This window comes from Sturnus vulgaris, chromosome 1 (assembly GCF_052056855.1).
Source record: "Sturnus vulgaris isolate bStuVul1 chromosome 1, bStuVul1.hap1, whole genome shotgun sequence".
Classification (NCBI taxonomy): Eukaryota; Metazoa; Chordata; class Aves; order Passeriformes; family Sturnidae; genus Sturnus; species Sturnus vulgaris.
Window position 1 is genome coordinate 121,043,357 of NC_142243.1, and position 27,920 is coordinate 121,071,276.

At 39.0% G+C, this 27,920-nt stretch overlaps 1 protein-coding gene across 2 annotated transcripts; it reads left to right on the top strand.

Moving 5' to 3' along the window:
* Nucleotides 1-4,786: 4,786 nt before the first annotated feature.
* YTHDF3 (YTH N6-methyladenosine RNA binding protein F3) lies at nucleotides 4,787-27,920 on the top strand. 2 transcript variants are annotated; one of them, XM_014873051.2, is made up of 5 exons: nucleotides 4,787-5,164; nucleotides 7,212-7,236; nucleotides 12,461-12,546; nucleotides 13,830-15,422; nucleotides 26,948-27,920. In XM_014873051.2, exons 1-5 carry the CDS (start codon nucleotides 5,141-5,143, stop codon nucleotides 26,969-26,971), a joined length of 1,752 nt encoding a protein of 583 aa, XP_014728537.1. In that variant the 5' UTR covers nucleotides 4,787-5,140; the 3' UTR covers nucleotides 26,972-27,920. The 2 variants fall into 2 exon arrangements, with proteins under 2 accessions (XP_014728537.1, XP_088031621.1); XM_088175495.1 differs by lacking the exons at nucleotides 4,787-5,164; nucleotides 7,212-7,236 and having other exon boundaries at nucleotides 7,283-12,546.

The following is a 27,920-nucleotide window of genomic DNA, read 5'->3' on the forward strand; positions in this document are numbered from 1 at the left end:
AATTATTTATCTGCAACTGAGCTCTGTTTGTCACTCCTTTACACCCATGTTTTGAGGACTTTCATTAATGCAATGATCCTTTGTGTCACATGAAGTTGGACACCCCAATCTCTTGACCCCAGCTAAAGCCAAGGAGCAGCTGGAGGAGTGCTAATAACTGGGACATTCTGGAAGGCATGTTAATCAGCAGCCACCAACACCTGAGCTTTGACTTGGTCTGATGAATCATTCACAGATTCTCTCAATCACAGAAAATAATAAAAGTATTGATTAGTAGGAATATCTGAAGACCACATAGTCCAGCTTGCTGTTTGGAGATGGTCTATCACCATGACTAGATTGTAATGCATTGATGTATTTTTATATTTTTTGAGACAGGAGAAACAGAAGAATACTATCAGGTATTTTCTACTTATTTAACAAATATTTTCATAATTCTTTTGAGCTACAGTTTGGCTACACTGAGAAACATAGGCAGCAGGCTATTTACAGTTTGTCTGTTGTCTAGTATTAAAGATTCTTGGAACCACTTTCCATGTGTGGCAAGGCTTGACAAAGCACCTGTTTTACAGTCCAGTGACAATCTTGGAGATGTATGAGAAAATCACAGTGTTTTTTTTACATTTTAATGATTGAGAAATTTCACTGCATTTTCTGAGCACTTGAGAACTTGTTACCATTGTAACAAGTAACCATTGTTACCATTCTGTTACTTCAGAAATTGTTTCCATAAAGTTTTCCTAACTTTAAAAAATACTGTTTTTCTTCTGGTTTTGTTCAGAGAAGGTAAAGGGAAAAAGGTATCTCAAAATGGTAAACACAATCCTTTTAGTCCTTTAAGTTTGCTTTTACGTTGGCACAATAACTATACTGAAAGCAGTAATGGGAAAATCCAAAAGGTTTTGCTGACTGTAACTTTGATAAGGACTTACTGATTTCAAGATTAAACAAAAGAAAACTGTCCTCCTCCTGAGCTCGTTGCAGTCTAGAGCTACATTTCTAGAAGAGCCCCAAGTCCTTTCCAGGGTCATGAGCACATGTCCATTTGACATGCATTTCAAAGAACCACGAGGAAATGGAGTCCTGATGAGAATATTCCTGTTGGTTGGCACTCCCTGTCCAATTAAGTCAATTCAGAAAACTGCCAGCACAGTGGCCTAGAAATGGCTCCATTGGCACCAACTCTGCAGGTCACGCACACAGATGACGCAGACCTTCAGTACGATAATCTGATGGCAAAGGGTGGTGGAATCAAACCATTACAGTTCAGATCACAATATTCCTGAACATTAACCACTGGACGATGAAAAATTAGAGGGGATAAAAAAGAGGCTTAAAAGCATTTTGAAAAATGAACCATATATATTTCCAAAGTCTCTAGAGCCACATAAGGCCGGAACTTGAACTATAACATTACAGAACTAATTGCCACAGAGCATTCCAGCAAGTCCTCAGAGGCTTGCATTATTCCCCATCAAAAAGGTTCATTTGAGCCTAAGCTTGCAATGCAGACTGGAATCCTGCTGAACTTGCACTTTCTTTAAGGATAATTTTCACTCTACCACATTCCTAATGGTATACATAAGGAGGAACAATGTAGAACCACTTGCAAGCACACATATACCAACATTATCAAAAACTGGAAATATTTGCAGCACATTGGATTTGTGCCATGCAAATCACAGCAACTCTGATAAAGTGAATAAAGAAATCATAGTGCTTTTATTTATTTCCCTATTACATTGCATATTTAACTAAATAGATGTTAGTAAGTCACTAGGGGCCAGCACTATTTCTGAAGCAATACAGTATTTCTACAAAAGAAGCACCATTTAAAACTCCAAATATTAAAAAACAACTGTCAGTCTCATAAAATATAAGGCCTTGGGTCAAAACCAATGAGATATTAAGTAATAAATTTGAGTTCTCCTTTCCTGATGGCCATTTTTAAAGTTTTTGGCTGCTTTCATTTCAGACTTCTTTGTCTAATCAGGAGGGCCAAAACCATTTAAAACACTGGCATTTTAATATAATTTTATGATTCCAAAAATAGAGGATTAAGCCACATTTCCTGGACTCCAGTATAAAATCTTGAGAACTGGCAATTTGCTATGAACCAGATGGTTCAAAGGCTGTTGTTTCACTGGACCAGATTCCCTAATGGACTTCTGTGGCTGATTCTTTCTGAGTGTTACTGAGGTCAAATTTAAGGTTTCTAGGATTGCAACTGGAATTTTCAGTGCCATATTCACCATGTAACTTGGTGGGATGCACCCATGGCCAGTAGTCCCCATGACCTAAGAAATGCTGAGATCTGAATTCTCTCATCACTGGGAAGAGATTAGAAGCCACATTTCTCACAGCAGTATTATCATCACCACACCAAAATGCATTCCAAGACTGCAGTTATTTTACTGTGGCTAAATGAAATAAGGATAGAAGATGCCAAGAAAGCAAAAAAAAAACCCCAACAAACCAAAGGCAGAAATGAATGTCCAGCCTATCAGTAAGGGAACTGTCTAATGTGGGCACTCCTTCCAGAGCCTGTGCTCTGTTTAATTCACTTTTACTTTTCTTCTGCCTATTCAGTTTTTTGTACGTATGTTACAACACTTCACTAAGAAATGAAAATTCCCTCATGTCACACCCGCCTATGGATTAGGAAAACTGTAAAAAAGAGAAAGAAATATGATTTTAAAGACTGAATCTCAGAGTTCCACCTGCTTTTTAACTGCTGTGCTAGAGGCAGGACTGCAGTCTTACTTGTGGATACTTATTTTAAGGGTCTTACCCAAAGTCAAATTTATAGATCTACTAAAGGTCACCTAGTTCATCCAGGTGTCATAAAAGATCAACTTTAACCTTGCCAGTTCCAATTTAAATCAATGATATTTTGTCCTTGCCCTTGATGTTTGAAATGCATGAAAATATTTGATTGCTTTCTTCCTATGATATCCCAGCCTCATTCTTCTCCTTCTAACCCAAATAAGGCCATTTATTTCAATCTTCTATTTTAGAACTTATTTTCCACATCCAGACCTACATCATCCTTGTTGCTTCCCTCTGTACTGATGAGTATTCCTTCATGGGTAGTGGTCAACATTATAGACTGTGCTGCAAGAGTAAATGAGCATTCTGCAAGTCCTGCATATACAAATGCTGGTAACTTCCAGTACAATGTTCACTTTTTGACAATTTTAAGAAATGATTTGCCACTATAAACTGACTCTTCATCCAGAAGTGTTATTTCCCCAAGATCACTTTGTGCAATTATTAAAAAAAAAAACAAAACAGAATAAGAACACTTTAATTTGAGAAGAAAAAAACACATGCACCAAGTTTTAAAAGGGACTTGGGCTCAGGGTCATGAGGAATGCACTTTCCCATTGCCCTGACAGTTATGTTTACACAGTTGTATTGGATTTAAGGCATTCTTACCTCCAGACTCTAAGCAGCATATTAACTACAATGCTGACTTTTCTCATTCAAGTTTATACTTAACTCTCCCCTGGGCCATTGCTGAAGTGGTCTTGGATTTTACTGATGGCTACTGCAGGAAGCCCCTATACAATTGCTGAACTTTTCCCATCCCTATGCAACACTTCCCATGCTTAAGGACGGTGTAATTCATTACAATGGAGTTGAAAGCAGCTAGCTAAAATTCCTGCATTTGATGCTTAATTCATTAACAATGGAGTTGAAAGCAGCTAGGTAAAATTCCTGCATTTGATGAAGCACAGTTTGTTCTCCCACCACACCCCTACTACAGCACAGGTACCTGGGCAGGGGCAGAGCAGAGGGGGTGTAAGCTTGCAGGGTAAGGGTTCTGAGCAGGCACTGTCACCCGTGAGCTCACGCAGTGCAGACAGTCCAGGCTCTGAGCCGCGGGCTCCAGCGCCAGGCAACACCCTGGATTCCTGCTTACAACCTGCTCTGGAGATGCCAGCAGCACCTGGAGTGCTGCGTCCAGTCCTGGGCTCCACAGTGCGAGAGAGGCATGGAGCTCCTGGAGCAGGCCCAGGGGGGAGCTACAGAGTTGATCAAGGGTCTGAAGCATCTCTTTTATGAGGGGCTGGGCCTGCTCAGATGACTGAGATGGGCCCCATCAATGTGTCTAAGTATCTCAAGGGAGGCTGTCAAAAGGATGGATCCAGGCTCTTCGTGGCAATGCCTAGCAACAGAACAAGAGGCAAGGGACAGGTACCAATACACAGAAGTTCCACTTGAATATGAGGAAGAACTTCTTTACCGTGTGGGTGACCATGCACTGAAACAGACTGCCCACCCTAAAAATATTCCAGAAGCGTCCAGATACAATCCTCTCCCACGTGCTCTGAGATGACCATGCCCGAGCAGGGAGGTTGCACCAGATGCCCCATTGTGGTCCCTTCCAGCCTGACCCATCAGTGATTCTGTGACCCAGGAGAGGACAAGCGACAGGAGCGGCCGCGGGAAGGCCGCCCGAGCCCTCCGCAGGCAGCAGCAGCTGCTCTGGGTAGCCAGGCTGGGTCGCCTCACGGGCGGCTGCCCCCCACCCTGCCTCAGCAGGTCCCCGGCACACGCGCGCTGGAGCGGAGAGAATCCCCCACATTTTCCATCGCCCCCTTCCCGGGCATTCCCGAGCCGCACGCGCGCTCCCAGGCCGGCGGGGGCGGCCCCGGCTCCTTCCGCCCGCCGCCGCCTGCCGCGCGCACGCGCACTCGCACCTCCACGGCAGGCCCCGCCCCCCCGCGCCACGGGAGCCGCTGGGCGGCGGGAGGGCGCGCGCGCGCGGCGCCGCTTGGCGCCCCACGTGACATGGAGGAGGCGGGGACGGGAAGGGAAAGGTCGCGGCGACGCCGGCGGCGGGGGGAGCGGAAGGTCAGGGCGGCGCGGAGCGGAAGTGGGAGCCGGAGCCTCGTCCGCCATTGTGGGGAAGCGGAGCCCAGAGCAAGGGGGGGGAAGCGGCGCTGCGTCCGGCCGGCCGGCTCCTTCCAGCGGGAACCCGATCGGCGTCGGCAGCGAGCCCAGGCGGCGGCGGCGGCGACAATCAGGCGGCGGCGGCGGTGGGGAGGAGGCGGCGGAGGCGAGCGAGCGGCCCCGGCGTGCGGAATCACTCGAGGCCCAGGCGGAGCGAGGGGATCGCGGCTCCCCGTGAAGAATGTCAGCCACCAGCGTCGACCAGGTACCGCCCGCGGCGCGGGGGGGGCGGCCGCCCGCTCTCTCCCCTTCCCTCTTCCCGGCCCCGTCCTTACCCCCGGCGGGGGAGGGCGGCGGCAGGGCGGCCACCTGCACCTTCCCTCGCCGCCGGGGCGGCGCGGTTCGCGGCCTCCTCCTTCTCTTCTTCCTTCTCTCCCTCCGTCCCTCCCCGCCGCCGTGGGGAGCGGCTGTCTCTCGCAGCCGGGATGGCAGGCCTCTTTCCCGGCCCGGCCGCCCCTATTTATAACCGCTGAACCGCGCCGGAGCCGCTCCGCCTCCCCGCCCGCCCGCAGCGCCCGCCGCCCTCAGCCCGGAGCGCTGCCGGCCCGGCCCCCGCCCGCGGCCCCCTTTGTGTGTGACCTACTCGGGAGCCGGCTCTTCCCGGCCAGGCCCCCGGGCTCCCGGTTCTTCGCTCCGGGAGCGCCGTAGAGCCGGGCTCCCCGCGGCGCCTAGCGCCGTCTCCTCTCCTTGCGCACCCCAAACTCCCCCAGGCTCCTCGTTACCGCATCCTTTCTCTTCCTGCCTTTCTCTCTCCTCGCCCACCTTTTCTCTTTTCGGGCCTCCGGCTTCTCCTTTTCCCCGGCCTCCGCTTCTTCTCGCACTTCTCATTTTTTTCTCCTTGCTCTGTGCAGCACTTTTTTAAACTTGGTCCTTCACGGAGCTTAGAATTTATTATTTTTTTACCTTTGCTAGGCCTCTGCTGGTCTTTCTTTCTGGCTGGAAGCTATTCTGTCTTGATCTCTGCTTCCTTCGTGGGTTTCTGGCGTTCCCCAAAAGTTTTAGCCCTGCAGTCTCTTGCCTCCCTTTATTTTCTCTCTGGGCCTTTAATGTTTTGTTTCTTTTGTCTCTGCATGCTCTCCAGTTTCCTTTAAGCATTTATTTCTAGCTCAGTGATCTCTTAGCTTTTCATTGGTCTGTCTTTCATGAAGGCTGCTTCTTCCCAACTTTTTCTAGTTCTGTGTCTGTTCTTGGCCTTTGCATGCCTTTGTATCTGGATTAGATTCATCCCAAAAGATGAGGTGGTTGGGGTTTTTCAGAGATTTTTCCCGTTTAGGGAGAGGGCAGTGTCTAGCCAGTGTACCTCTAGGTGAAGCAGCCTTGAACAGTGTTATGGTAGCTCTGAGACAAATGTACATGAAAGTAACCTGGAGGTGGTTACCACCTAAACTTTCAAGTCTCTCAATACTGAGCTCTTCAGGACTAAAAATTGTTAAGAGTGTGATGAAGCCTGGAGACCCACTCCTGCTTAGCTGGAAGTGATATGAGAATGTGAATTAGACTTTCATTGCCTAGCATTTGATTTTCTAAGTTAGTTTGTCTTGCTGTAGAGGAATTAAGGATACTGTAACTTATAATGTTACATTGATTCTTAGTGCATGACAGATTAACAATGTTTTGTAATGACTAATCCTAAAAAAAAAAAAATCCTCTTTAAGGAATTATTTCCTTGTGTGAATGCTTTGTACAGACTGTATAATATTCGCAGTATAATTGCCTAGGTGAGGAATGCACAACTTGTAGCTCAGCATATGAAACAACTCTATATTCTTTTGTATATCTAAAAAGCAAGGCATTGTATGTTATTCTCTGATAAGTACCTGTCAGTCAATAGAAAAGATGACATATCATAATGAAATTTGGATATTGGCAGTAATCTTAAAGTACTAACTTTTTTTTTAAACTGTGTTTTAATTTTTGTTTATTGCTTATGTTTTTTCAGGCCGAGGAGCAATTAAAATTCAGTTCTTCAGCTTTTCAGCACCATTTAAGCTTCACATGCTGTTAAATCCTAGATGATGTCAATGTTTTTAGTAAAATTCTATCAGGGTTTGGTTTTGTAGTATTTTATAATATTATTTTAAGTAATGTCACAACATTTTCATAATAGCATGGTTTAGTAATATTTTAAAGTGATATTTAAGTTGAAAAGGGCAGAATTGGCAAATAAATAGAATTACACTGAAGTTGCTATTGGAGGATTCTAACTGAACCTGTTTTCCTTTCCCCCCTCCCCCCACTTTTCCTATATACAGAGACCTAAAGGACAGGGAAATAAAGGTAAGTTAATATTTTGCATTTCTATATAAATCTGTAGCGTTGCTTTTATGGAGGGTAATGTTTGACAGTCATAACAAGAGGTTGTAGCTATAGGATGTCTTTTACTTTCAGAGCAGGATGACAGCAAATAGTTACTTCCTACTTACTACAGCAAAATGTTACTTCCCAGCCCTTTTACTGTGGCACAGCAGCACATCAGTTTACAATGTGTTATTTTGCAAGAGATTAATGTCAGAAGTCAGACAGTTCAATAGTTACTTCTTTTTAGCTGCCTTTATGATATGCTTGTATTGTCTCTTCTTAGCATTACACCTTGGGCCTTTCTGTGTAGTGAGTAGAATCATCAGGAAGACTCTTTTGAAGAGCTTCCTTAGTTTGCTAGACAGCAACCATGTGACTAGTTACTCAAATCTGTGAGCAGAAAACATTACCTTCCTTATTCTCAGAATTTTTGAAGTCTTGCTTCATTTTAGCACCAGTAACTGATCTTTTGTCAGTATTTGTAGGCCTTCTGCTTTTCTGCTTTTTTCATGTTTCTGTCAAGGTCTTAGTTTTTAAATACCATATGCAGTGGGATTTCTTTCCAACAGAAAGAAGGAGCTACTTACTAACTACTTAATAGTCTTCTCTCTAAAATTGTTGGCACGTCAGCTGTAAGCAGCACTTCAGATTATATCTTGCAGTATTTTGTTTGGAATTTTTCTCACTAATACTCTATTTGGAATTTCTTTTTGCCTAAACAGTCCACTTGTGCCCATTTAATTCTTAGCTGCTCAGCAAACTGAGCTATAGAATAGCATGCACACAGCTACCTCTGTGTGTTAATATCCTTATTATGTAGATAAGAAACTTTTTTTTAGCTCAGGTACTCTTTGCCCCTCTTAGTTTATTATCTGAACTAATCTAATTGTTCTCTGTGAGCAGTCATATAATGTTATCTACAGCATAGTTACTCTATTATTCTGTCTGCGTGCAGATTTTCTGCTTCTTGTTACATATGTTGCTTGTGAGGTGGCACATGGTTTCCAGATCTCATTGAATTTGGCCTGTTCTTTTTAATTTCTCTGCATTCAGAGAAAAATGAATGTGTTTACCTTCTCACATGTTCTTAGTTTGGTTATTCTTGAATACTTTTTCCTCTCTTTTTTTTTTTTTTTTTTTTTTGTTTTTTGCCCAAAGTGCACTTATTAACTACTTCTTGTTTTTGAGATAGTTTGGGTTTATACCTTCCATGTTGCCCTTAAATGACAAGAAAAGTCAGACTCAACTGTAGATGGCTTCACAATTTTTGAATTATCATTTCTCAGTTTTAGTGAGATTAATTAGGTGCATCTGTTAGAGACTCACACAGGTGGTTTTTGAACTATACTCCATATATGTGAATTGGAGTGGAAGTATTAAACATTTCTATTTGGGTGCTATGTTGCAGTGTGTGAAAATGCCCTAGCTTTACTTTGGCTTATTTATGTTAGCATATTTTTGTGTTCTATAATTTGTCACTGCTGTGGAATGTTTGAATCAAAACACGTCTCTGTTTGCTATGTAAGGAAGAGAGTTTTGCATTTCTGAACTTGGATTTTTTAATGGAGTGCATCCTTTTAAATAATAAATACTCATGTTGTATTCTCTTGATGAGAGTATGACTTAAGTGAAAACTATAGTAAAACAGAACAATTAATCTCCGTTCTGTTAAATTATTTGGTGTTTATTTTGGTCTCTTTAGTAAAACTAAGCTATGACTTAGCTTTAGATTAAAGGTCTAGGAGATTGTGCTAACATCTTCAGTGTAGTACAAGTTGTTGTCTTTGGGCTAGAGGCTTTTTCAAGTGGTTGAATTCAGTGTCAGCAGTCCTTACTGACCACATGTTAGCAGACAGTCTTTCAGTTGTCGTGGTGGGTCGCAGCTTAGAGGAGTGTTGAGGGAAGATGTGATACTGAGTTAACAGACCAGTCTGAAGTTGGTTCTGTGCATAAGAGTAGTAATGTTAAGGAGAATGACAGAAGCTGTCCACATCTGTGGTAGAGCATATGAGAATGAGTGAGCAGTAAAAGGGGTGTATACATATTTCATATTGAAATGAAAAATATTAGACCTGCAAATGATATTGTTAGGCAGCTGATTTTTATTGTCTATTTTTATTTTTGATTTTTATTGATTTTTATGTTTAATGCCTTGAATTTTATTCTTGCCTTTATTCTGATTGATCATAATGTGGTGTACTGTGCTGTTTCCTTCAACCACAGTTTGTGCGATTGAAGTTCTAGTATGTAGAACAATAGTACTGTCTATCTGTTGTGCCAGATATTTGTGGTGGTATTTCAGAGACTTTAATGAGTAAGTCATCCTATCATCGAACTTTTCTTATTCCAGTTGTCAACTACTATACAGTTGACAAAAAACATCAGAACTGACATTCATCAAATTAGGATGCATAGGGTTGTGAAGAAAAAAGACATTCCTGGAACTCCTTTATTTTTTTCCTCTTTCGTTTATTATGCCAGTGTATCAAATCTGTCATAGGAAGGTGCTGACTTATCTTTGCACTTGTATGTACAACAGTTTTTTGTTTTGTAGGAGGCTTAAATGTAATTATTAGGTTTGAAACAAGAAAGAAAGGTTTCATGTTTCTTTTAGTGTTTATTCTTCATATTAAGATGTGATGGGTCCTAGGGAAAAAGTTATTCTTGTGCCTTTAGCTATCATTTTTTGTGAGTATTTATTCCAAGGACAGTAGCAGTTTAAAGAATGTTAGCTTTAAATTCCTCTATTTGATGAGTTGCTTCTTCCCAATACCTAATTACACTGGATGTTTTCACAGTGTTTGCAGAAACGTGGTATTTTTAGCATTTTATTGATACAAATATTTTTAGTATCTGTAGATTAGTTTCAATTAGTATTCTTCATCACTGCCCTGTTCAATTGGAACACTTCACTTGAGATTTTTGGGAATGAGGCATTCATTTGCTCTAGTGAAATGTCTGTGTGGGCTACATTCTTCACTATTAACACATTATGTAAAGTTGGAATGAAAAGCTAAAGAAACATGCTTCTAGTGATGCTATTTCACTGGGAAATGTATATATTTCACTAGAAAAAATGTCAGTGTAGAAATATCTCATGTTACTGACTTAATATCTCAGTACAGAATGAATAAGACAGAAAATACATTTACAAGAATATCTTATGTTAGTTGTAATGTCAGACGAAAAATAATTCTGTCTTCAGTGACCTTTAGATACCTGTGGAACAGTAAACACAGCAGATGCATGTTTTATGAAGATTAGCTGTCAGTATGAGGAGATTAATTTTGATAGGATACTAGTCTTGACATACATCTGTTTATTCCTTTCCTTGTGGTTGCATGCTTTTAAGAAACTGGTATGCTGCTACCCATGTTTTTGATTACAATAGATTGGTTTTTGAGAGTTATGCTGTCTCTGCTATTTGGTTAAGTCTAAGCAGTGGACATGGACAAAATGTTTTGAGGCTCATCCTATATGTAACTGGCCAAATATAAAGAGGAATTCCAGCTCATTAATATGTTACCATTGTGTGTAAATTCAGGGTGATACATACCTTAACTGAAACTCTATTTATTGGTGGAAAGAATGCCCAACACCTAATATTTAATTTAATGTTCTGTCCAGTTCTAAACTGTGTTGTGCTCAGCATTGTGGGCCATATTTGACTCTTGCTAGTATAGAAATGCAGTGTGCCAGTTTGTAATAACTGAACTGTCTGGTGTTCTTTTAAAACTTCAAGAAGGTTTTCAAAGCACAGGTTGCTTTCTTCCCAGATAATTGCTTTGAGAAGAACTTCTGTATTAAATTATGAATTGTTACTTTATTTTACTGCTGTCTGAAGTTAATAAAACTTTCCAGGATTTCGATTATTCCTTGTGATTATATCTATTACTTTGTCATTTCTTTCAGCTAGTTTTATTCACTGAAGGCAATTTTGTTTTAGGGATGTTGAAGTCAAATGTGAAAAAAAATTCAAGCACCACTTGGCTTACAATGTGAATTCTGGCTTGTCACAGTGCAAGCTTGCCCAGTACAAGCCAGCTTGCACTGTGACACTGGGTAGCAATCCCCCTACCGCCAATGAAGCAAGGAAAAACCCCTGACTCTTAAGCACTAATTTCAGCGAAGTTGAATATTTAATTACATGTTTGTATATGCTGTTCAGAAGCTTCTGCTAAAAGAGGGAAACTGTAAAGTTGGCTCCTAACTCAGTTTTTTAAGTTTCAGAAAATCTGCTGTTTTGTTGTAACTTCTGCAGTCATGTTTTTTCAGTGTGATAGTCCTGACACTTTATTTTTTTGCCCCATTGAACCTATTTGACCAAAAAAAAAAAAAAAGTTGCATTTGGATAACCAGTAATTTATTTTTGAGAACAGATCTTCATCTTCAGGTTGTGTAATTGAAAGTGCTGGTTTAAGTCCCTGTTCTGCTTTACACCATGGGAAACAGTGGAACTTAGCAGAAATGTGTGCAGTGTGGCTTTGTTTGAATAGTAGCCTGGGGGATGGTAGAGAGACACTTCAAGTAATTTGGGCAGCTGGAGAATCCCAGGTAGGTGTAATGCTTTAGATGAAATGAAAGGTAATAGGAGACCAAGAAGAGCAGGTAGGAAGAGATTCCAGCATATAGTGGCATATGTGTTGGGAAAGGCTTTTAATCACACTTTGGGACTTACCCTTTTATTTCTGTCTTGCTTTGTCACCTCAGAGCTTCAGCGATGTCACTAATGCCGTACAGTTATGTAGGAAATGCAGGATTAAATAGCTGAATAGTGGCATCCTTCATGGTTGTCTTGGTGGGTAACTGCCTTTCCTCCTGGCAGGAGAAAGCTGTATGTTGCAACTTTCCCTGAACCTATTGAATATGTCTATAGATCGGGTTGGTCTGCACATTTGCACTTGGTCTGGTACTTCCGGAAATGCTGGATTTACTGCCTGTGCAAATAAGGTGTGCCTGTAGTTCTTCATCTGTCTGTGGATCTCAGGAAAGAATAGTCAGGAGTAGTCTGTTCTAGTTGCCATCTTTGCAGACCTCTCCTGAGATCTGATCCTCATTATCAGTAGAATGAGCTATTTTGTTTAAATTGGAATGGTGCTTAACAATAATATGTATTTCAATGTACGGGTGATTAAGAAGTGTTACCTAGATGGAAAGTGCAGCATATTTTCCAGAGAGTATTCTAATACAGATTTATTTTTAGTTTCAGTACAAAACGGTTCGATTCATCAAAAGGATGCAGTAAATGATGATGATTTTGAGCCATATCTAAGTAGTCAGACAAATCAGGTAAGTGAATGTTGATTGCTACATTGAAGTTAACTTTGAGGTTCAGCTGATTTCCAGACTTAATTTTTTGGATATTTCTTACCATTACTGACTTACCTAAATATACGTAGAAATATAATTTTATGTCATATTTTATTTCATGATGTGATATCTTAAGCAGATGAAGTATTCTTAAGAATTCTGGAAGAGCTTCAGTTAAAAAGCATGCTTTGATGTCTCTTGCTCTTGTGCTTCTGCCATAGCTTCAGAAAGATGCAGTTACAAGAAACTTAAGCTAAAAACAAACCCCAAACCCTTACATTTAAAACAAAATCATCATTTTGGATGCAATCCAAAACAACAGTTTTATTGGCTCTGAGACTATATTAACTGCTTGGACATGATTTCCTTTAAAGGTGGTAGAAGTAGCTCACAGCTGATGGTATAATAGATGGAAGCTTTGTATCACTACAGCTTGGTACAACTCTTCTGCCAAGAAGCTAATGACTTGACTTCCAGAGCTGTGAATTGCCTCTTAGTTGAAAGTTAATATGGGTTATGTTAAGTTTGTAAACTAGAGTGATCTTGAGAGAGAGTGCAGGTCATTAAAAAAACTTAAGAATTTTTGCTTGCCTTCACTTTTTTTTCCCCAATAATACAACATTGAGGAAGCATCAGCTAGAGGATGATATGTGCAATTTTTTCTACAAAACAACACCAGAAATCATATGGGGGCAGCCTTTCAAATGTCTCAAGAGGTCAATTGTGTGATTTCTCAGGAGTCTATCTGGTGTAGTACTGATTTAATGCCCATTCTCCATAGCATGGATATGTTACCTTTATTTTGTTGCTACATGTGAAACAAACAGGCATCCTTGCATCCATTTCACTGTAATATTCTGTTGGAGTCTCCAATTAGAAGTGAGAAATATGACAAAATCTAAGAATACCACAACTTTAAATCATAGTTGCAGCTATTTTTTTTAGTTATGAAGGTACAGTTATTACTTGTTTTTAGAGTGGATTATTTTCTTGATACTGTTGGCATGGAGGCATTTTAAACCTAGCTTAGTAGCTAAAAATGAGGATAATGTTACAGAAAAAAAGGGGCCCATTAATGCTTTGAGCAGGTCTCTTGAAGAAATGGCCATATCTGACAGATACTGCACTCATCTTTTATGTTGTGAGGCATGGTGGAAATTAGGTATATTCATATAACATTTTTTGGGTTCTATTACAGGCTTTCTTCCCCTGAGCATAATTGTCAATATTGCTGATTTTTTTTACATTTTATTTTCTTGCAGAGCAACAGCTATCCACCAATGTCAGACCCATATATGCCTAGCTATTATGCTCCATCCATTGGATTTCCATACTCTTTAGGTGAAGCAGCATGGTCAACTGCAGGTGACCCTCCAATGCCATATTTGACAACTTATGGACAGATGAGCAATGGTGAACACCATTACATACCTGATGGTGTATTTAGTCAACCTGGGGCATTAGGAAATACCCCTCCATTTCTTGGGCAGCATGGATTTAATTTTTTTCCTGGGAATGCAGACTTCTCTACATGGGGGACAAGTGGATCTCAGGGACAATCAACGCAAAGCTCTGCTTACAGCAGCAGCTATGGCTATCCACCTAGTTCTCTTGGGAGAGCCATAGCAGATGGACAGGCTGGATTTGGCAGTGATACTCTGAGCAAGGTGCCTGGAATTAGCAGCATTGAGCAAGGCATGACTGGACTGAAAATTGGTGGAGATATGACGGCTGCTGTAACGAAAACTGTAGGTTCAGCTCTGAGCAGTACAGGTATGACAAGCATTGCAGCTAACAGCGTGCCCCCAGTTAGCAGTTCAGCACCTAAACCAACCTCATGGGCTGCAATTGCAAGGAAACCTGCTAAACCTCAGCCGAAGCTCAAGCCTAAAGGTAATGTGGGCATTGGGGGCCCTGCTGTACCTCCACCACCTATAAAACACAACATGAATATTGGAACTTGGGATGACAAAGGGTCAGTGGTAAAAGCACCCCCAGCTCAACCAGTACTGCCTCCTCAGACTATAATTCAGCAGCCTCAGCCATTAATTCAACCACCACCATTGGTGCAAAGCCAACTGCCTCAACAGCAGCCTCAGCCACAGCAACCACAACAGCAACAAGGACCTCAGCAGCAGGCCCAGCCTCACCAGTTGCAGCAGCAACAGCTGCAAAACCGCTGGGTAGCTCCTCGTAATAGGGGTGTGGGCTTCAGCCAGAACAACGGAGCTGGTAGTGAGAACTTTGGTTTAGGTGTTGTATCTGTCAGCTCTTCACCTTCTGGTGTGGAAGTGCACCCTGTGCTGGAGAAATTAAAGGCCATAAACAACTACAATCCCAAAGACTTCGATTGGAATCTGAAGAATGGACGTGTGTTTATAATCAAAAGTTACTCAGAGGACGATATTCATCGCTCCATTAAGTACTCTATCTGGTGTAGTACTGAGCATGGTAATAAGCGCTTGGATGCTGCTTACCGGTCCCTGAATGGAAAAGGCCCACTCTATTTACTCTTCAGTGTGAATGGCAGTGGACACTTTTGTGGAGTGGCTGAGATGAAGTCTGTTGTGGACTACAATGCATATGCTGGTGTCTGGTCTCAGGATAAGTGGAAGGGGAAGTTTGATGTCAAATGGATCTTTGTCAAAGACGTTCCTAATAACCAACTGCGACACATTCGCTTGGAAAACAATGACAACAAACCGGTTACCAATTCGAGGGACACTCAAGAGGTACCCCTAGAAAAAGCCAAGCAAGTGCTTAAAATAATTGCTACTTTCAAGCATACCACCTCAATCTTTGATGACTTTGCACATTATGAGAAGCGTCAAGAGGAGGAGGAAGCCATGCGTAGGGTAAGAAATCAGTGTCATTACAATAGCTCTCTTTTTTTTCTGTTTTTGGAAAACTTGTTTTTAATTCATCTGGAATTTCTGTCTGCAAGTGTTAAATCAGAAAGTGGTACTTTTTACTCCAAGTGTCTACTTCATATAACTGGCTCTTTAAGAAAAAATTTAAGTTCCTGTAACTTGTTTGTTAGTTCACTCATCTGTTTAATCACAATACTAAGGTAGGCCTGAATAAGCAGACATCTGACATGTTCTGCTTCTTCGATGCAAATTAAAACTGAATTGAGTCCATTATCCATAACTGAAGTCATCTTGCTTAGATTTTTACAGTTCCTGGGTGTCACAAAAAGGACCAGAAATTAGAGAAGAACTGTACTTTATTTAACATAACATTTCAATTCCAATTCTGCTTTAATGAAATGTTAACAGCATGCTTAGTGTGAAAAGCAGGTTTTCTCCTTGATTCAATTTATCTTCTGTGGAACTGTGAAACAGAAGTAATGCAGTGATGACTTGTATAGTATCAAAATAATTTTTTTTTTCCTTTCTGATAGTGCATTTCCTAAAAAATGTAATTTGTAGTTTATTTCTGCCAGGAAGAGTAATTGTGATAACTCTGTTATAGAAACTTTCAGTTTTGGAGGCATTTCAGGAAACCAGACAAGGGAAAAGCATTTAATTCATGTAGTTTTATAATACTTGTCTACTTTGTCTTGTATACCCTCCCTAATTATAACAGTTGTGCTCACCATTGGCCAAAATATTTACTTTTCCTATATTTGCTTTCTTTCCAGACTTACCAGTAGTTGTAAATGTATGATTTGTCTCATATTTAGAAACATTTCAGGAGCTTTTTTTACCAGTTAGATGATATGCAAGTATTCAAAAATGGGAGTTGCCATCAGTACAATTGGTTGCTGATGGTCTCTGCTCATCATGTCACACCACTCACTGAATAAAAACCCCCAAAAGTTTAAGGTTTATGCTAACTAGGGGCCTTGAGACGTGAAGCTGAGAACTTGTTCACTTGAAGCCGACATATAAAGAAGCTGCAAAGCAGGTGAAATGTTTGCTTCTCTTAGGTTTCTAGTACTGTGGTGGTTTCACCCGTGTTGTACATTCCTAATCCTTCAACCTGTGTGTTGCATCTCCTGTGCCAGGCATACTCAAAATCAATTTTGTAGTTCTATTGCACAACTCTGCAATAAATTGTTACATTGAAAGTTTTCTGTTGTTGGGAGGCTAGGTAAGTATTCCAGTTGGGTATGTAATGCCTTTTGGATTTTTTTTTTCCTGAAAAGAAAATGGATGCCCTAAATGAGTATTGTTACTTTCATGGTATCCCGATGATTGGGTGATGGACTGCTTTCTTAACTAATATTCAGTGTAAGGGGCAAACTTGGACTTTTTCAGACTTTGGTACAACTTTATCAAGTGCAGAATCACCTTGCAGTCAAGGGAGATGGTTGTCCCACCCTACGCTGTGCTAGTGAAGCCTCACCTAGAGTCCTGTATGCAGTTTTCAGTGCTGCAATATAAGAAAGACATAAAGCTATTAGCATCCAGGAGGGCCACAAAGATGGTGAAGGGTCTGGAGGGGAAACTATGTGAGAAGAATCTGTGGACACTTGATTTGTTAACCTGGAGGAGACTGAGGGGGAGACCTCATTGTGTCCTCATGAGAGGAAGTGGAGAGTCAGGCACTGATTTCACTTTGGTGACCAGTGGCAGATTTCGAGGGAATGGCCTGAAGCTATATCAGGGAAGATGTAGATCAGAAGAAAAGAGGGTGGTTGAGCTCTGGAACAGGCTCCCCAAAAGAAGTGGTCACAGCTCCAAGCTTTTCAAAGTTCAAGAATTGTTTGGTCAATACTCTCAAGTAGATGGTGCAACTCTTGGGCTCTCCTGCCCAGAACCAGGAGCTGGACTTTGATCCTCATGGGCTTTTTCTAGACATTCTGATTCTGTGATTTATTGTGATTTTATAATGTTTCAGGAGGACTAAGATTATAATGTATCTCTGTAGCCTCACACTTCAGTATTTTCTATATTTTCAAGATCTTGACATATTTCACAAATAACTGGTTTGCTTCAAAAATATCTCCTTTTATGAAAAAAATTCATAAACAAGTCATTATTCAGACGTACCGTAGCAGCTCAGGAAGATTGTTTTGTTTGTGTTTTTTTTCCCTCAGCAGTAGGTAAAAGCCTTGTAATGAAGAGAAGGAAAGTAGATCAGTGGAAGTGTTTCTATGTGTGCTAAACTTAAAATTCAAACTACTGAGTTCAGCATTTAGTAGGTCTTGAACTAGATAACTGTGATGATGGTTATTTGAGTAATAAAGTAACATTGCTATTTGAATATTATCTTAAGAGAAACATACGGTATCTGTCTGATTCAAGTACTTTGTTTCTTTGTGAATAGTTACCTTACCCAATACTACTGGGAGAAAACATACTTGTCAAGATACTTGCAATAGCTGCCATTGGCTCTTTTACAGCATCAAATTGATTTTATAACCAATTATGAAAAATTACTCTAGAACTGTGTAGGTTAGTTGTGAGGTTTTCTCTCTGTAGGTGGATTTGAGGCATGCCTTAAACAAATTAATATAGACTTAAAAGACAGGAAGTTCAAATTAAACTAATGACGTCTACTGAGAGTTTATCTTTAGCATTCTCTTATGATTGAATGTTGATTTTAAATCTCTGTTTTTTCTTTTATCACACAGTGTACTAGCAATCTGTCTTTAAATTGTAAACATACAATTGTTAACTCTTATGGTTCAAGTCTCTAAATGCACCAATTGGTATTGTAAGCTCTGGTTGATGGTTAATTGAATAACTCTTTATTACCTGGTGCCAGCTAAGCTTTCATGGAGCTGTATTTAAATATGTGCACTTTCTACTGCCAATATTACTGTGTAAATTAAGCTCGTGTTCATTTTCTTTGGCAGCTATGGCAATCACTTTGTTTCCAGTGTTTTTGTCATGAAAAATATGCTTATAACTTTTAATAAAATATGAAATGCATCAAGCAGCAGTAGTAACTTCCATGTTCCTTGAAATTCAGTTATGTTTTGTTATTGTATAGATGGTTACAGAGTTTCATACAGCCAGCAATCTAAATACCATAAATAGCAAATGATTTAGGGATTTAATTTATTTTATAACTGTTCATCATTAAAGCTAATTTATCATAAAATAATTGGTTGTAAAAGTTTAATCTTAACAACTCAGGGGGATCAATAATTCATTTCCAATATGGCCTAGCAGTATGTTTTATTAAAATATGGCAGTATACTTCTGAAAGTGCAAGGAATAGTCTCTGATAAACATGAAACTTCAGTAACTTTGCCATTTGATAAAGGTTAGTTGAAAATGACAAAGAATAGTTTCTTTAAGTGTAAATATTGGAACTGTAGTGTCTACCACTGTTTGGTGTAACTCTGGTGTGGTTAAGGTATCTACAGCTGGGCTTGTGCAGTAATCATTCCCTTTCTCTTACAGCTCGGGTTTCAGACTCCTATTTTAAGCATACAAGTGCTGTGATCTTTTACCAAAGGATCAGAGAAATGAGTGATGCTTTTCATCAGTTCTGTCAGACATACGTTGAAATAATCTGGAATTCCATTTGTCCTTAGTTAACTGCTGCTTTGTGGTTTAAATGTGCTGATTTGTATGCATGTTATTTAAAAAGATGTTTTATTGTCTTTCAACAGAAAGCTGTAATATCTAAATGAATGAAACAGAAATCTAAAATATACATTTTAAGATGACAATTACAATTTAGAAAATAAAAGGTATTGATAATAAAGAAAAACATCTGTAGTAGTAGCTTTGCATCTGGTCTTCAGTAAGTATATAGGTGAAAATATAATGTGGCTCTGATAAAAATGAGATTGTTGGCACATTATAACTTCCTTGTCCTCAAATGGTGGCTTACCCGTTGTCTTAGGACTTCTTTTGGTGCTTTTTGTTGAAGAATTCTACTTTTACACCATACAGTGGGGAAAAAAGATCATGATTTCATGTAATTTTAGAGTGCTTTAAATGGTTTTCTTAATGCAATAGTCCAGAAAAGTAATTAATTTTTGTTCATGAAGCAAGATAGAATTTAGCATATATCTGTGTTTATCTAATTTGCATTTGGAAATTTTTAATTTTCAGGAAGCCTTTAAATGGCAGATAAATAAGCATTTAAAATTTTAGCTTTCTTCTATTGTATATCTTGTAATAGGAATGCTGACATAGCTAGAACTTTGTGACTCTCAAAAGGAGCAATTTTTCCCCCTTCATTCTGATACGAATGTAACTTTTGTTTCTGTGATAATTGGGTCATAATCAGGCTGCAGTGTTTAGCAGTGTAACTCCTTTCCTTTCTAGGACATTGCTGACATTGTTCGTTATTTGATATTTCTTTAAAATATGTTGAAGGGAGAAAACATCCATCAAGACTGAACTGTAGCTGCTTCTTCCTCCTCTTAATCCCCAAACATCAATTACTACATTACAATGTCAAAATTAGATATAGATCCATTGACAGATTTTCATTTAAGGAAAACAGGTGATTGACAAAAGATTTTAATGCAGCTAAATTATATTTGTACTAAACTTTTAAAAGTTCGTGTATTTACATCTATAAGAGTCTTATGCTATTAATATCTTCTGAGAAACATGTTCATTTCCTGTATGCTTTTGATGATGTTTCAAGGGACATTATTTTGCAATTTCCTTGAAATTCATGTTTATCAAGAGTGTCATCTTCATAATTGGAAGTGAGAAAGTAGAAACAGGAAACGCTTTTTTTCCCCTCCCTTAATAGTCATGAGATGAAGCTGCACCCCTGGTCATGGGAGAAGATTATTTGGAGCTAGAATAATTTTGAACGTACTGCTCCAGAATTTCCTTTCCATTATGGTGTGCTTATTTGCCATGTCTTCATTTGCTTTTTCATTTTTAGTCTTTTGGAAAAACTTGAAAATGACCTTCACGTTCTTATGATACAGACACGGGGATTTCAAATGTTCCTGTTCTCTGTGCATTTGGTGGAGTCCATTGTTTGTGTTCCAAGGTGTAGTTCAGAATTCATTAGAGGATGGGGATCGATGTTATTTTGTGGTCTCTTACAGACTGACTATGTAAGAATTTGAGCAGTGATGTTGCCTGTGATTCTCTAGTGATGATAAAAGAGGGAAAGTGCATTATTGGACTGTTGAATAAAAGAGGTGGAAAGTAATTAAACTTTCAGGCAGACTTAGTTCATAACAACACTTGTACGATTCTTGTCATGTTTTTGTTTGTTTGAAATCCCTACTTGAAAATCAAGCCTACAAAGTCTTTTTTACAGAGTGGATTCAACTTCTCTTACTCCGAGTGGAAAGACCAATTTCTCCTGTAAAATAGGGACCCCTATTGGAAAAGCTAGGAACATCAACCAAATGATTTATTTCAGAGCCTAAGAGACCAGTCACTTTTTGGAATCGAATACTTTTTCTTTAATATCAAGGCAGCTACCTAAGACAGTTCTTCAAACTTGAATTGAGCTGGATCTGTGGCAGTTATACCCTTTCTAAATGCTTTGTCTGTTGTGTTTTTTAAAGCAAAGGAGAAATTCTAAATCTCTTGTTCCAGAGCAGAAACAATCTTAAGTATACACAGATAGCTGTAAAAATTCATGAGGCAGCATTCTGCTTCCTGCTACATCTCCTCAGATTTCAATTCTCTATTAAGAACAAATTGTCTAGAACAGTAATACTTTTCCTGCAGTTTGCAGGGAAGAAATATGCCTGCATATTGCAAGAAAGCTCCACCTATTGTAACTCTTTGCATCCTTGCTTCATTGATTCTGCCTTGATACTGCAGATGGGCTTGCTAGCAGAAACTCGGTGGAGATTCCTGGAAGTGACTTGCTGGAAAAAAATAGGCCTTTAAAGCATACAGATCTTTCATATCTATGAAAGCTGTTCCTGTATATTCAGTTGAACTAGGACTGTTTGTTTTATATCAAAACCGTTGTATTCATCTAGCTGAAACGAAACATTACAAAACTTAGCAGATGATAGGTTTTTTGAGCCCAGTTTTTTGTGAATTTTTCAGAGGTTTAATAGTGTAGTTAATAGTGATGAGTAACTACAGCTTTGTTCTGTACCCTACGGGTTATAGTCCAAATAATAAAAAGTAAATGTAAACTTCCATGTTGACTGCATTTTCATATAAATAGGAAACCAAGGTAAAGTTCATTTTTCCTCATGGTAGATTAGAATTTGAGTTACTCCTATTCAAAGAGTACGAGTGCTGAAGCTTAAAGAAAAACTGCCTGAGAAATTCTTCCTCAATGTATTTTGTAAGCCCTGCAGTGAATGTTATTTTACTTCCAAGGCTACCATAAATTGCTTAGCAGAGCAATTAAATAATGTGTTCTTGTTGCCCATGGGCATCTGAGAAAAACTGACCCAGGTATCAGAGTCTGTCAGAGTCTGCTTCTTTTCCTGGGACAGAGATCACTAAATGTAATTTTTATAGATTTGCTAAGAAGCTCTCTCTTGTCATTCTTCAAAAGCCAATGTTATACTCTGAGCATTATTAACAAATCATAGTGAGGATCTAGAGGCTTTTTTTTTTTTTTTCTTCGTTTTAATCATCTTGCTGAAATGGCTGCCTTGTACATAATTAAAGTCTGATATTTCAGTATATAATGATGTACAGTGCTGAGGCAAAGAACTTGCTGCTAGTGGTTAGAATTGGCTGATCCATCACTGAAAGTATCCGCCTGGGAAGACAAGAATGGAAGGGCTTTTCTGGCTCATGGAGTTCAAGCTTAATTTCTGCAGAGCCTTTTCTTGTGTGTTATCGTATGATGGCTTTAAGTAGTTGGATTTTTTTCTCCACCTCTGCCTTCTGAATGGTTGTATTCTGTGGAATTTCAGATGGGGATTAACTTCTTACTGCCTTTATCGTTACCATAATAAAATAATACGGTCTGTCCATGTTCTGCTAACTGTGCATGAGTTTGATCAAATTTAAATTTATTTACCTTTTTACAGTAATTTTTTCACAGTTTTTCCTATAATTGGAAAATATACGTACGAGTATGTTTCAGTGACTTAAGTAAAATGCCATCAAAACTAGTAGGAAGAATAAGTAAATTAGAAGTCTAGATCTTTCTGGCTTTTGCAGAGTTTCTAATATTTATATGCTTGGGAACCTTATATCCTGTCTGTAGTTCAACTAGTCTACAGCAGCAGGGTCTCAGAGGAGTATTAATTCGTAAAGCTTACTGGGAGAAGGAGCTTCTCTTAAGTTGTAAAACCTTATTTGACTTTTTATGTTAACTTTGATTTTTAATTTGTGCTTTGTGGTTTTCATGTTGAGTCAAGAAATAGAAGAAAATTAGTGTTTAGGGAGGGAATGGCATCTGCACAGGAAAAATTGCTAGGTTAATTTAAGACTTCTAGAGACCTTTCTCATCTATTCCTTCTCTCCCTTCTTCCCAGAGTTCCCAGACGTGCTTCTCAGAGAAACTTAGCTGTATTGAGGAGTTGTACCCTCTTTAGCTGGGAGTTCAAGAGTGAGAAGTTAAAAAGGACCAGTATTTTACACTTTAAAGTTTCAGTAATTTAGTTTACATTAACAGCCAGTGATGTAAATGGAGTAAACAATTCCTGGCATTTTTCTCTTTTCTAGTCATCTGTTTCTCATTGTGGTTCTCAAGCACTAAGGTCAATGCTTATGCTGTTCTAGCTTTACTGGTACACTGGAGCGAAATAAATTGCAGATTATGGCTGATGCCATTAGTAAATGAGATTTCATGAACTTTGCTGTGGCTTCTTTTCACCACCTCTACAGCTGGCTGCTCTGCCTCTGCCAGGTGTTTCTGCCCACGCAGCACAGTTGGCAGAGCAGATGAGAGCCTGCACCTCACTTCACAGAATGCAGTCTGACATGTTGGCTTACATTGCAGATGAGCAGGGCTTCTAAGTTGAAGATTAAATCACAGTTTGCAGTAAAGCAGCTTCTGAAGCTGTTGTGAGAATACTCCCTCTTGGGAGAGGGGCAGAGTAGACAGCTCCAGGCATGAACACTTTAAACATTGTGGTAGGAGACAGAGGTTTGGTAAAATTCTAGGTTTGTTTTTTGTTGTTTTTTAATTTTTTTGTAATTATAGCTGATAGTGCTGGAGGGTGTGTGAGAACTCTCCAATTGGACTGTCCATTTGTAGCCCTGGATAGCTTCCAAATGGACACCTTGAGATGCTTATACTTGGAGCTGCTGTAAAAATCAGCCAAAGTCATTCCTTCAGATCTGCCTTTCCTGACCTTGAGCTTCAGTTTGTGGGACCTTGGAAAAAAAATACAGCCAAAGACTGTAGTAGCTTCTTGTTCTTATTAGGCTACATTTGCATTTACATGTAGACTACTTCAAACGAGGCTTTTTCATTTACTGAATTTGTGGCAAAGAAATCTCAAAGTCAGGGTTGTGTGTGTCTCAGTAGTTTCTCTCAAATGAGATCAGGAAGTGTTTTTGTTGCTTTGAATTCTGAGATTTTGTTAGCACAGTGATTTAATTATATCTGAGGATAAATTACATTGCAGCTTCTTCTCAGCATGGGATCATTCAATTAATGCTCTGAACTCAGCAACTAAAATTTGGGAGTAAGTCAGCTTCGCAGTTCAGACCAAGTTAATTTCCTAGTTTTGTTTGTACTAGATTGCACATTTCTAGGGCCTAAGCGGTTTTTAGATTCACCTTTACTTGGTTTGTGCAGAAAGTTACTTGCATGGATGAAATGTGTTCAGCATATGGTCTGCAGTTGACAGTACCTTTAACCAACCAATATGTTCCCACGTTGATTTGGATGGTACTTAATTTCCATGTCCTGTTCATAAACCCCCCCAAAAGCTGGGGTAACCTGACCATCGTGAGTTCTGAAGTGAAGTTGACCTTTGGCTGGGGACTTACAGGAGAAAGTTTTCATCCAAGAGCGTTGCAAGAGATGTAACAGACGTTGTGCTTTTATCTGAATATAAGGAATGAAGTTAATTGGGTAAAAGAGAAGTGGTTATGTTGGAAACTTCTACTCTGGTGCTGGAAACCTTCTGGAGGTGAAGTCTTCAGTTTGTCTAAAGCCTCCCAAAAAACCCAAACAAAACCAAAACACCAAAAAAACAGGAAAATTACTTTTTGAGATAGGAAAAGACAATTGTACAGGAGTGTGATCTGACTTGGAGTTGGGGAGGGGTTTGGTTTTGAGTGGAATACCACTGCCTGTGTTTTAAATAAATCAGATCTTCTTTCTCTCTGTTTTGCATTACAGAGTGCCAAATGTCACCAGTACAATTTGAAGAATGTACTGCTCACTTGTATTGAAAAATGTCGTGCTTGTATGTCTGCATGAAGTATTTTAGTGTTAATGTAATAATACGTAATTTTGAGGCTACAGGAAAGATATACGGATGTTTGAAGCCTTTTTTTCTCTGTAGAATTCAAAACAGATGTAAAATTTGCAACGACTCCTTTATTTCATCAAGTGGAATAAGGTAGTCGGGGTATCATTCCTTTTCTACTTTGAATTTTTATGAACTTAAATACATTTTGAGTTGAGGGCTTCACAAAGTGTAGCGTTGGTCAGTTTATAGTACAGCAATTTGAAATGCAGAGCCTTTATAGGCAGCCTGAGTCAGTGCCTATGCATGCAGTACTTGCAAATGAACAGGAACTAATGATTTTAGTTGTGTACAGGTTGTATTTAAAACTGTTATATATTTTAACATTGTAGTTTCATAGGCTCCTAATTACTACCACAGGAGTGTTTTTCAACACTTTGTGTAGTTCTTGCCGTTGAAGTCTGCTAATATTAGAGGAATAATCTGAGATGTGCCTGAGCAGGCTATTTTTGCGTGCCTTGCATGCATAGTGAGGCATGAAGCCAGTCATCATCTGTTTTCAGCTAAGAGTGCATTGTTAAGATATCAACTTGAATTAATGACTGATACTATCAATCTTAAAAAGCAGTATCTTACTATGAAAATACTAGTTATGAAATTCTGTTCTAGCAAATGTCTAGTCTTGGACATAGCTGCTGTGACCGTGAGCTGCTCATTGTGACCAGGACTGGGCCTTAATGTTTTGGTTTTCATCTTGAAGCAATTTGGAGATCTGCCTTGGAAAGGACTAGATCACCAGTAATAACCAGTATAAATGTTACCTTCCTTCTTCTTTCAATAGACTGTCTTTTTGGGAGAATCTGTGCGGGGTCATATGCTCATTTGCAATTTGCTTAAATAGTTTCTAGCATAATAAAGTTTCAATGTGCTATTGGAGAGCATGTTTTTGAAATTGTTGTTCAGATGCCTCCTGGGTTATTTTGTTTTCCCTGCTATGTTATTGTTACATTTATAATATGCCATAATAATAAAAGTATGGAGATATATTTTACATTTTTATTCTCTTTTAATGGGGATGGGAACCTACCTCTCTTCCATGAAGGTATTTATATATTTCTTTAATGTGCCGAGTTGTATATATAAAGAAAGGTACTATGTAAATGTTATTGAAAGATAAGGTCTTTTTTTTTTTTCTTTTTCACACTGACCAGTGTCTTCTTACAGGCTAGAAGATGTATTATGAAGGCAACAATACATAGTTTGTTGATTGTTCAATATAAACATACACATAGGCATTATGACTACCTCTAGGAAAAAATAAAAAACGAAGTAGAGAAAATGGAGCACGATGATAAAGCACTGAAAGTGTCATTTATTCTGTTAAACCTGTGCTGCAGAATACGGATTTGTTAGTCCCTGATAGAGTGCCATTAGTATTTTAGCCTAAATGCCAAATGTAGCATCTCACAGTGCTGTGAGGGTTGTATGGTCCTCACTGTGGCTCAGGCTCATGTTGAAGTGAAATTTCTTTGTAGCTATTCCTATTTCACTGCTTTTCATTTTGTTATTGAAAGTAATTTCTAAAAAAGGTATGGATGGCCTTCTTAAAAAAAATTTTTCTTGCCGCTTGAGCATTTGTATGAAGCATGAGATGTTTGGCCAACTATACCTTTTGATCTTAAGCACTTTGGAACACTTTATTTTATTGGGCTTTTAGGGAGATACCTGGGCATAGCATATTTTTTCAGGGATATAGTGAATGGAGAGTAGAGCATTTCTTAGCAAGCTAAGCAGAAGATTTAACGTACATCTTGCCTTGTTTGTAAGTCCCTTAGTGTCCTTGCTCAGTTCACTTTGTGCAATATATTTTACTGTAAGTGAATTAAAACTGACATTATAAGTCCTTTTTTTTTATAGCAGTTTTTTGGAATGTATTTGCCTTTTACTTTGACATATACTTCTGTATTTCTCTTTAAGAAGTTGACTTTGTATAATTTCATATTCCTAGAAATAATTGAAGCTTTTTCCTTGAAAGTATGTTGCCTGATAAATTGCAAGCGATGAAAATGCTGTAATGAAAGAAAGATATTGTTGATCTGTGTGTATTAACATGATTGTCCTTTTTTGTTTTTGTTTTTTTTTCAGGAGAGAAATAGAAACAAACAATAACTATATGGAGATGTCCTGCTAGAATACAACACTAATGATGTAGACTCTGGAAATGCCTAATATGTCTAAGAAGACGTTATTAAAGCTTTTTTCTGCTTAAGGTGACATCTTTGAACACTTTAACACGAAATTGACTCTTCTTGTAATGGTTCTCATCAGTGCATCTGCCCTTATACTCTCTCACCAAACACACTTGAGAACTGTACCTTCGTCAAGCACTTTCTGTCCTGAAGCTTTTACCAGTATCTGCTGTCTTTTGTATTTATGCATCCTAGCTAAGGCACAGGAGACCGAACGAATGCAAGGATTCATTAACTCTTTGAATTTGTTAAATACTAACATTTAACCATTAGAAGTGGTTCAATGATGTGAGATTCACATTGCTTCAACTTAATTTTTTCTTTGTTGTAGTTTTTTTAATTGTCAGTTTTTAGCTATTCAACAGATTAAAAGCAAATCATGCCATATTTAGTCCTGGAGTAAAACTCAAGTCTAAATGTTCATGTGAAAATTATTGTAGTAATCTTTTAATATGGCAAAGCAACTTTAAGCTGCAGTTTAGCCAAATGAATCGTAACATGAAATTATAATAGAATGACATTTCCCTTGTTTCAAACTGTTTGGTGTAAGAGAATATTAATATGCAGCTTGGTGGACACCACCAGTTAATGCACATTTCTTTATTTTTTTTCTGTAACATGTATACTGAAAAAAGTGCATTTGTCTGAGGAACTGTTTGTTTGCTACCACTCAATGAATCTCAGTTTTGAGTAAATGTACCTCAGTCTAAATCAGACTTTTTATGACCTTTATAACTACATTTAAAATAATCTTTAATTCCTATTTCTGGGTGTTTGCAAGCCTGACAGATTGCTATCATGAAAGTGAAAATTTACTCCTCTAGGTGATTCACTAGCTAAATAAACATAATTCTTGTTTAGCAAGCATA